The 10,872-nt window shown below is 37.4% G+C and overlaps 1 protein-coding gene across 1 annotated transcript in view; it reads right to left on the bottom strand.

The window, feature by feature from the left end:
* Positions 1-6,200: 6,200 nt before the first annotated feature.
* The window catches only part of PIBF1 (progesterone immunomodulatory binding factor 1), a 102,514-nt gene continuing 97,842 nt past the window's right edge, over positions 6,201-10,872 (bottom strand). The window contains exons 16-17 of the mRNA XM_026044526.1: positions 7,980-8,159; positions 6,201-6,275 (exon numbers count right to left, since the gene is read on the bottom strand). Of these exons, the coding sequence (XP_025900311.1) occupies positions 6,219-6,275; positions 7,980-8,159 (237 nt within the window). The 3' untranslated portion in view covers positions 6,201-6,218. The remainder of the gene's footprint in view (positions 6,276-7,979; positions 8,160-10,872) is intronic.

Raw genomic sequence — 10,872 nt, 5'->3', positions numbered from 1 at the left:
AACTATCTAACACCCACAAAGGTGAGAGGTGAGAAACGGGAGGAACAGACTGCACTGAGCATTGCCTTTTTTCTTAGGCTTTCCACAGGATAATGGAGAAGAGGAGGGGTAAYAGTTATGTGTGAACATCTCCAGCCCAGCTCCAGAGGACACCTTGTGAGTCTCCTTTTACCTGGATCCGCTGGAGTTCCAGCAAATGGGTGCTTGAAACCCACGGCGCCTGCAGGATGCGGGTGACCAGTCCCTGGCACTTGTGGCAYCATTCCTGCTATGGGGAGCATTTGGAAGCTGGGCACAGGGATCCCTGCCCGTCCAGTCCCGATGGGGAATTCAGTGGGAACATTTCAACTCTTTGTTTTAGAGAGGGCCTTTGCAYGGAGGGAATATTCCCTTTGAAAATGCACATATAAGATCTTGACACCAACTTCCTCCCAAAAATCAAGCACAGCATCGCTAGGCTGTACCCAGTAGGGGTGCACATAGGAACAAATTCTTCTAAAGATCTGAGTAAGGAAGCAGAAGAGAAAGTCTTGCACGCTGCTGTGCGTATCGCTGGAATCACGATACGAGAGAACACTGGGAATTGCTAACAGTTTCAGCTGCAGCACTGAATAATCTAAGTAATCCTTCTTCTATTTAACCAAGAAGGAAAAATGAAAAGACTTTCATTGAAATGCAGTCATAAATTCCATCCATAAGACTTTTCCTGCAATTAAGTTACATTTACTGATCCACTACTCCTTAAAAGAAGCATTAACACAAAGACTTCAATTATTCATGGTCAAACAAAGTTGATTCTATTGCTTCAGTCAAAGCCGCATTCTCTTTTGCAGTGCTTATTTCTGCAGTGTCTTCAAAAGGGGCTCATAGTCTATGAAAACATGTAAGTTTTTGAGTAAAAGCTACTTCCATGATCAGTCCTAACTCTTTATATTCTGCCATTTCCATTTCCCACTTTCACAGCGATTATTTTTTTTTTTTTTGCCTCTTGTGTCCTTTCAAATGAAACTCCTTATGTCACTGTTTATTTGAGTGCAGTTCCAAAGTCCTGTCAGAAAAGGAGTCTCAAGAAAAAAAAAATACAGGTGTTTTCAGCCAACTGAGATCTATTATGTTGTGCAAAACTTATCACCTAGGAAAGAAGCCCCAAGGAACTCTACAAAATGACCTCTGATGACAAAGCTGCCMCTTCTGCAGAGGAGACCCACGGGGTCCTGATCACCAGCTGCTTCTSCCCTGGGAATGTCCGCACTGTTTCCTCCAGTCTTCCGTGATTCCCGACGKGAGCCCCCACGTGCTCCGGCAGTGCCGCCGTCCCACCGCGCGTTAGCACCCGRTGCTGCTGCTGCTGCTGCCCAGCTTCCCTCCGAAACGCCCCAAGTGCAACTGCCTTATTGAGCTATGGACGCAGGCATCTTAAAGGTCAGGAGTTCCAATCAATCCTGGGAATTTTAAGAAGGGGATAATATTTTCCAAAGACACTAAGCAAAACTTGATCTTCTGGAGGTACTTGTTTCATTTTCAAAGGTCAAGAATGAATACAGATCCTCTATATTATTTGGTCTAAGAAAATACCAGGGATACATTTCTTTGACTTAGTCAAGTCTGGCATGTGTTCTATCAAATGCTAACAGTAGCAGGGAAATTAATTTTTCCCTCAATAGACCTCTCCAATGAGAATAATGAGTATGGAAAATATGAGAGAATGTTACAGACAACGTGCTGCGTATAAATTTGTTTTCCTGTAAAAAATGTGGAACAGATTTAAAATTAATGGAGGCATCTAAATTCACAGTCCAAATGACCTCTTCAAAAAGTACCAACTTGTTTCTAGAAATTCAAGCTTYCTAGTCTCCTACCAAATGCTCCTATGAAGACATGGAAGCTGATGAACACAAAGCAGGGACAGAAAAATTCTGACYGTCTTGCAGATGCAAGAGGCTTAACAGAGCCGGTCTTCCCTTTTGCTGGAACTAGATATCACACAAAAAGATAAATGAAATTGAAAATAACGGTGAATGTAGRAAATCAGCAAATCCTATCCAAAAGACACTGACAAATAGTCAACTAATACTTAAATTTAAAACTGTTCCTCTTTTCCAAGGGTTCATGACTCTTCTCTACAGCCTCCTTTTGAGGGAGGGAGGGCTGCAAAGCCCAATTACATAGTATTTATTTGCACAGAAGATATTTAGAAGCACCACCACCAATAAATTTTTTCAACAAACAAGATTTAAGATATTTTAGCTTCTTACCAACTTAGTTCAAGTTTTCATTAAAAAAAAAAAATCCAGATCAGGCCATTTCCTTGGTGATTTGGAAGCTACTTTGCTTCTAGCAAAAGACTGAAATGAGAGAGAACAATTATACTGTAAAAAGAAAAAAAAAATATAACCTGCTCTAAACTGACTCTTCTTCCCTCTTTCTAGTTCAACCCATTTACTCAGGAAAATTAACACTTAAGAAACAGCAACTTAATGTACAAGAAATGTAATACAGGATAGACATTTTTCTTTCTTTGGCCTCTTTGGGTAGAAAAAGAGGAACTTTGGATGATTATGTGGGCTGGGCACTCCAGTCACAAGCTGCTTGTGTGCATGACTACCCTTAGAAATGTCTCTTTACCTCATTATTTTTGACTCACAGATCATCGACATAAGACCTTCTGTAATGGGGAACTGCAAAGACCATTTCACGAAGCATTCTGGAATAATTCTTCTGACGACTATGTTTGTGGGAAGTAACATCAATAAAAATGCTATACAGGTAAAGCAACTGAACTTTTTCGTTACCTAAAGAGCAATAAGGTTCATTAATTTTGGCTGTAGGGCATTTCATATTTGAATAGTTATATTTAAGTGACATTCTAGCTCTCACATGAAAAGGCTATAAGGYCTCCTCCTGGATAATTAGCTATAGCCTGAGAGCTTAATGAAGAGACAAAGCCTTCCACTGCAAACAAACAAMAAACAAACCACATTGAGCAGATTTGCACAAGGACGAGTTAGAATTTACTGACAGAAGTATGTGCTATATATATACATGTAAATTATCCTACTTACATGTTTCTGAATTTCCAGTTGGAGTTTATTAGTAATTATCTGGGGAAAAGAAACCTTTTTTTTTTTTTTTTCTCTTAAGAGTAATCTACCTGTCATCTGAGGAACTGCTTGCATGTCAATAAAATTTGACACCAAGAATCACCAGAAACCGGACTAATTTTCTGTCACTTTTCCTAGAAAGTCGGGTTATCTGGAGGACACAGTATGTCACAAAGCATATTTCATTCTGTAAACATCAAAATATTCTTGTTTAGTGTATTTCTATAGAAGAGTTACAAATTTTTTGTCTGTTGCATGTCTGCAAGTAAGTTAGTATCACTATCTGAAATCAGTAAAAATATTATCATGGAATAATTTAGATTCGAAGAGAATTCTGAATGTCAGTCATCTAGGTCAACCCTCTGATCAACAAGGTCCAATCAGATCAGGTTGTTCAGGACTTTGTCCAGCTAAGTGTTGAGTATCTCCAAGGATGAAGATTCTGCCACCTCTCTCAAATGTATCCAACCCATTCCAGTGTCTGACCACCTTCCCTCACTGCAGAAACACTTTTKGTAATAGCCCTTTGAGATTTTCTGTGCTCCAACTCAGCTACGCTGCTTCTAGTTCTAGCTCTAGTTCTAGCTCTAGCTCTGTCACTATGCTCTTCTGGCTCCATGGTCTCTCTGCTATGCCTTCAGGTAGCTGAGGGAAAAGATCCCCTCGCAGCCCTCTCTTTTAAGGCTGAAGAAGCCCCATTCCTTCAGTCTCTCCTTTACAGGCTTCAGCCCTTGACCATCTAGATGGACTTCTGCTGGACTTGCTCCAATATGTCCATGTCTCTCTCACTCTGTGTGTGGTCTCACAGGTGCCAAATGGAGGGCAATATTTACTTCCCTTGGCCTTCTTCACACAGCCCAAGATGTGGTTGGTTTTACCTGCTCCAAGGGTGCCCTGCTCTTTTTCAACTCTTTGTCCATTGGGAACCTGAGTTTTTTTTTCTGCCAGTTGCTCCCCAAGCAACACCAGGTTATTCCACCCCAGGTGGGAGATTCTTTGTTTTTCTTGAACTTTCTGAGGTGCCCAAATACCCCTGTTTACAGCCTGTCCCTCGAAGGTGCCTCTRAATTGCATCCTTGTCACCACCGTATGGACTCTCCTCCTCAAATCTGGTATTGCCTTTGAACTTCTCCAGGATTCTCCTATGGCACGGGATGCTGGTGTGTTATAGTAGGGTGCTACCAGCTGCACTTTGAGTTGCTGATCCCAATTCCTTGAGCCTGGCAGTTCAGCCATTTTTTTAATCCACCTTATAGTGCATATGCCATCAATTTGGCTACARTGTGGGAGAAAAAATACAACTCCAAGTATGTCTCTTATATAAAGCAGTTTACAATCCTTCTAGATAATACAATTTATAGATCACTGGGTGATAACACACAAACAGGACAGCCTGAGAAGTTAAGCTRGGGACACTGAATCATAAGAAATATTTTCTACAAAATTACGAAATTCACATCTGCAATATGAGATCTTTCACCTGAAAAAAATGTTTAATGATTTAATTAATGTAAAAAAATATGAATTCAATGAAAACCTAGACTTCATCATACCAAGGTTTATGCAGATCTGTGCATTTTTTTCCAGTGAACACCATATAAGTCTAATAAGGTATTACTTCTGCCTGCATACTTTGCCTTATTCAGAGCATCAAAAATTTAATCCTGTGATATGCTTTAGCACATAAACCTGCTTGGCATTCAAAATATTTATCACTTCAGGAATATCTTTTTTCCCTATATGTATCCAATTTTGATCAGAAGATGAAGCAGAATACAARTGTATTCTGTACTTTTTGTTATACTAGTTAAAGTTGAATATTCACAAATTTTTGGTTGTTTATTTGGGGACTAAATAAGATTTAGTTTATTAGCTCTTTACCTGTTTGAAACAGAATCAGAAATTGCCTGCTCATTAGCTGTTATTGATCTAACAACTACTAAACTAAARCTATGCAGTAAACACTGCTGCTGCTTTTATGCCATTTGCCTAGAATTGGGAAAAAATAAAAAAAATGAAGGTCACCTGGAATAAAAGTATTGCTGTTTGCAAAAAGGAGAAAAGCCTTTCTAAGAAATAGAAGCTTGGCATGCCTCAGTATTTATATATAGTGAGCAGTTACTGTTCATGTCCAGCAAGGAGCGATGAATCAGTTGCAGAGACGACGTCAGGAAAAGAGGGAAATGAAAAAAAGGAACTTCCTCTTTCGTGTAAATCTGAGCAGTATTTTCAGTGCACAGTCACTTTGAACAAAACYGTCTGTTTATGTTACATATAAAATGAAGCATAAGCAATCAGAGGTGCTTTAAAATGGTCTGTACTCTTACAAACCTTTGCTACAGCCTAAACATGTGCCGCAATGGAGTGAACAAATGGGCTGCATTCCTGRAAGATGCTGCTTACTTTGATACAGCTAAAAATGTCAAATTACCTATTYTGCCTTTGCACAACTGCAGCACGCACATCTGAGTTCTACTATCATTCTTACACTGTTATAACTAGACAAGAGCAAGTGTATCTAGCCCATAAAGTGTCAGAGCTGATAATCAGTCTGCATTTTACTGCTTTTTCAGAAGACTTTTAATGACTCTTGGGAAAAAAAAATCAAAATAAAAGACAAAATTGTGGGACTGATTAGGARTTTTTTATTTTCTTCACCTGTCATAAATTCCTTTATCAAAAGTCAGATATAGTCTGATGCGAAACTCGTGTATATTTCTTAAATTTCTATAAGACAGAGTAGTTGCAAGGAATTTGGAATGAAACACAGTGTCAAAGAAAAACAATATAAAAAAGCTGAAACGTGCATTCATTTGAACACTCTTGAATAAGAAGCCCTTTAATAGCCCGTGTTATAAATGCATACAATTTGTCAGCATTTATTTATCTTGTTGAAATTCAAATACATATTAGTAAAATCACTGCATGCATTATTTCCACACACACACGACACTCAAAGTTATTTTAAGAACTGTAAAACTGTTTCACGGGTTGAAAAGTATAGTTGAAAATGAAATCATTTTTTTATCGTCATGGCAACAGCGACATGATTATGGTGAAAATATCTTCAAAGAAAATTTCCCCCAAAAGTTATCTTGAATATTTTTTGCAAAAGTGTTAAGATGATGTTTTCTGTTGCAGTTTCCTGTACCAGACAGGTGCCTCCTTATTTGTCTGTGAAATGAAAGAATAATTAAATTGTGAGACAGAGTGAAAGTCAGGAGAAAAACATGACACCTACACTGAGTCTCTTATGTATTTTATATTGATAATTGAGAGCTTTACTTAAATTCAAAAAAACTGAAAACAAATATATGCATTTAAAATCATTATTAGTATGTATTTGTACTAAAACTTCCCTATTTCTAGGCTACAAGAAGCAGATTGTGCAGTAAGAACTAAATGATTTAATTGCTTTAAGGTATCACAATGAAAGGATGCATGAACTGTTCCATAAAGAGCTTTAATTCTAAATTACATCGTGCCATTTGAAAATGGTACAGAAGCTGGAAAAGAGATCTTAAAGATCTTAGGTATACCCATAACTGACCAACACTTTATGCAAAAATTTTAGTATGAAAAAAAAGATAAAATTCAAAATAAAAGAATTCTGCATTTTTTTTTCTGATAGTGCAGAACATATTTTAATTGTAGAGAATTATTTGTGAGAAACTTCTTGATTCCTTCAAAATCCTACGGGACACTGTGACACAGTCAGGACTGTGTAATAYTCTGGTGGTAGTTTTAGTGGATATTTATATAGAGAAATAAAATTAAAATAGTGAAGGAGGAACAACCTGAAGAGGGTTCTGCTCTCCAGGCTGAGTCTAATCTCTTGCTTTAACGTGTAATGTCTCTTCTGCCTGTTGCCTCTAAATTGTCTCTTTCTAGTCCTCTTTTCTGTCTGCTCTCTGTTCTTTCTTTTCCTTGAAGACTTAACACCAGGCAATGTTTCCACCTACTCTAGTCTGCTGGATTTTATTTTGGGGGTTCCTCATTGCTCAATATTTAAGACACTTTGAAATTTAAAAAGTTCTCTGCCTAAAAAATAATACTTCTGAAACAAGGTATTATCATATGGAGTCGTGGAGAAAAGTGAGGGGCCAAATGCTCTGCTGTGTGGATGCAGTTCAGTCTGCTCTGGCACCGAGTGGCCTCCAGCAGTGCGAACTCACGCCACGCTGTGGTCTGTGACACAGCACAGGTCCTTATCGCTCTTAAATTTAGCACTTTAGGACAGCTATACTGAAAAAAAAAAAAGATTTTCCTGAAGCTTTTGTATTACTAAGAATATTAAAGGCAGTAATAAGCTAATATAATGAAAACTAAAAGCAGAAAACTTGAGGTATTTAAATCCAAATATTCAGTATATGAAGGTATAAAAGATTTTTTTTTCGTATTTAATCACACATCCTTAATAATAGAGGTGATACAAATCCTACGCATGTATGTAAAAATTAATATACAGAAGTACCTCTATTTCTTCATTCTTAATCTAATATATATGATATATAAAAAAAWATATATTATATATATTCAAATAATATAAATTTATATATATTCAAAATTGCATCCCTTTACCTATTAAAATATTCAATATGGCAACGTCTTTCGAACTCATAAATTTATATGATTAAAAAAAAACCTTATTGTTAACTTAAGATGTAGAAATAGTTGAACAGCAAAACAGAATCTTAAACAATTTACCAGCAATTTACCTCCTTAATATAAACCATCACCACCACAAAGAGAGAGAAAAAGAAAGGTGAATTAATTACATACCTCCTTGAACTATGAACCCATTTTTTTTCTTCTTAGAAAGTGAGAAAAATTATTTTAAAAAAAGCTTATGCCATTTTATTTAATTATAGTACTTACAAATAATGTTGGTTTAGGTGTAAATACATTTTCTTCTTCATGTTCTGGTAGCAGTTTTACCAAAGGGCTGGATTTGCTTTTTGTAGTCGCACTTTTTGTATCAGCATGAGACTGAGGTAAATTTTGTTCATAGCTTTTACCTTGTAGACTAATTAAAACCTGCTTCATTACTGCTAGTTCCTGTAAAACAATAAAAAGCAATGCTAAGTTATTTAGTAAAATTATATTTGAGCCTATTAAAACAACTACTTGTTCGTAACAAATTTATATTCAACTAAAGTACTAAACAGATCAGTAACTGTAATAAAAGCAATCATTTGCTTGCTGTTCTTAATGGTTACTAATTAGACACTAGTAAAAAAGACAGATGAAATTAATACCACTCCAGTTCTGTAAAGCTTAAATACCATAAAAGATAATATTCATCATGCATTAAGGAACCCACTATATCCTTTTAATTTATCCTTCCATTTAATGTAAAATAAATCTTCTGTATTTTTGAGGATTAGGTCTTTTGTAGAGGTCTTATGAATATATTACTAGAAATACATATTAATATATTTATATCCAGATCAGGAAAAAAAATCTATTAATGAAAATATTGGTTTGCAGGACCAACAGGAAAAAAAAAAAAAAAGCAAAAGAAAGGAAAAAAAAAACAGTGGGAAAGAAGTTGAAAGAAGTTGAAAGAAAAAGAGTTTCAACGGGGAAAAAGATAGGTACAGAAATGCATACACTTTGGATTTTGTAATAACTTTCTAAACAATTCATTAGAAAATATTTTTATTACTCTTTAGATGAAGAAAAACGGATTATTCAAAATGCTCCATGAGAAATGAAAAAAAGATATGATTAAAAGGCCATCTTCCTTTTTCTCCTTGCACATCATTGTGCCTAACATTTTCTTTCCCTGTATCTGTTACTTTATCCTCCACCTTGCAATTAACAATTTATTACTGGAGAGCTASAACTGCAAAGTCAGTAGAAAGATTTTCAAAGTTAAGTCAAAAACATTTTCACATTTTTTAACTCTTAATGTTTTTGCTTCCTTGCTCTTTATAACTGCTGTGCTCTTCAACAAACACCCAGCAGTGCCAAATCACTACCATTCAAATAATTAACATTGTTTTATTTCTCAACTAGGACATTATAACTCATATTTATAGCTGAATAWCACACATTTGCTCTCTTACTTTTTAACTCTTACCAGAAAATTATCGTCACGTTCTGTATTTTCCTTGCATTATTAAATACTGATTTTTAAAAACAACATTCAGTCTCCTCAAACGATTTTGACATGTACCTTCCGTTTGTCTATTGCTGTCTTTAATTTGTCCCACACTAATTCAGTTATGTGAATGGATGTTATACTCCAGAGAGCAGCTTTATCAAGTGTACAAATTGTTCTTGTATCTCAGTCATTTAATATTAACTATTTGCATAATTCAGCCATGTGTGGTGGCATGTTAAAACAGCATGACTGCAGAGCAGCTGTTTAGGAGGACTGCATAGTTGATGCCAACATGTTTTTCAAAGCTGTAAACTCTGCAAAGATGTTGCCAAAGCGACACATAGACAGAATTTCTTGATGAAAATAACTCAAGCAGGCATATAACAAATAAGTACACCATCACAGGAGATTAAGTTGTATCCAAACAATGTTTTGACATTAACAAGTGCTGTTCCTATAGTTAAACTTGGTTACTCTGTGAACCAAATAGTTGCATGTTTGAACAGCGCAAAACCCAAGAAACTGTCACGCAGATTTATTTCAGAAACGGAGCCGAAACCTGTACGTGCAGGGTCACATTCTCCCATGTCAAGATCCCCTCAGCAGCCCACGGCCCTCTGCGCCTCACAGAGCCCGTYGGATACTTGACAGCCCTGTGTCCTCCCGGGACTGGAATCGGCCGCGGAGTCGACTCACTGGGAGCGTCCACTGCGGCCTCTTTGAGAACTCAGAGGAGCCTCTGGGAACGAAGGACGGGCAGCGGAGAAGGAAACTTATCCCATTATGGACAAATTCATTTTGCATCACAGTCAAACTTACCATGAGATTTTAGCTAAACTTACCTTCATGCTTGTCCTAAATTCCTCTTATATTTTTTCAAAAAGACCYTAAAGAGATTGGTGAAACCCTTCTGTTCAAGTAGGAAACTTGAACAGAATTAGGAATAGGAATTCAACAGAATTMTTCTTATGGATACTGCTAAATCGGCATAGAAAACTGGCCCAAAACATCTGCAAAACTTACTGATTTCTACTAAGAAAATACCAAGAAAAAGTTCTGGTTTGCTGTGCAGTAGTGTTAATCTTGTCTCTTTAGATTCCCTTTTTTTTTTTCCTTTCCAGAATCTTCATTCTTACATCAAAGTCTTCACCTCTAAATTCTAAACAAAGAGCCATTAGCACTTGCTGGTACCAGTGGCAGGCTGCCATAAACTAATGATATTTTCTAATCCAGAGGGTGGCAGGTTGGCCTAGAAAGCCAGCAGGGTGAAGGCAGCTCTGCAGTACTGGTTTCAGGATAAACTAAGTAGTGAGGATGTGAGCAGGAATGGATGATTAAWGGTTCCCTAAGTTCTCACTGTGTGAAGTCCACAGTTCTATASGAAGGCGCTGATGCAAAGCTGTTCACCTTACAGTTTTACTTTAGGCTGGCTCCTGGACACACACAACAGGACACGCCGGGCTGGCTGGATGTCACTGCACTGGGACCGGAAAGTTGGATGGTTTGGAGAGCCCAAAGCGCCTTCCCTCGGGAGAAGAGCAAGTGCTGATGCCTCTGGGTGGATTCACACAGCCCCTGTCCAGCCCACCCTGCCTCACTGGCGCGAGGCCGGGACACAAGGCCCCACTGCCCAGTGATGCAGCATCGGGCTGGGAAGAGGCA

Source organism: Nothoprocta perdicaria, unplaced genomic scaffold (assembly GCF_003342845.1).
Source record: "Nothoprocta perdicaria isolate Ctin4 unplaced genomic scaffold, notPer1 scaffold_37, whole genome shotgun sequence".
Lineage (NCBI taxonomy): Eukaryota > Metazoa > Chordata > Aves > Tinamiformes > Tinamidae > Nothoprocta > Nothoprocta perdicaria.
Note: the sequence above shows the minus strand (reverse complement) of the source record. Positions and strands in the feature narration are given on the sequence as shown.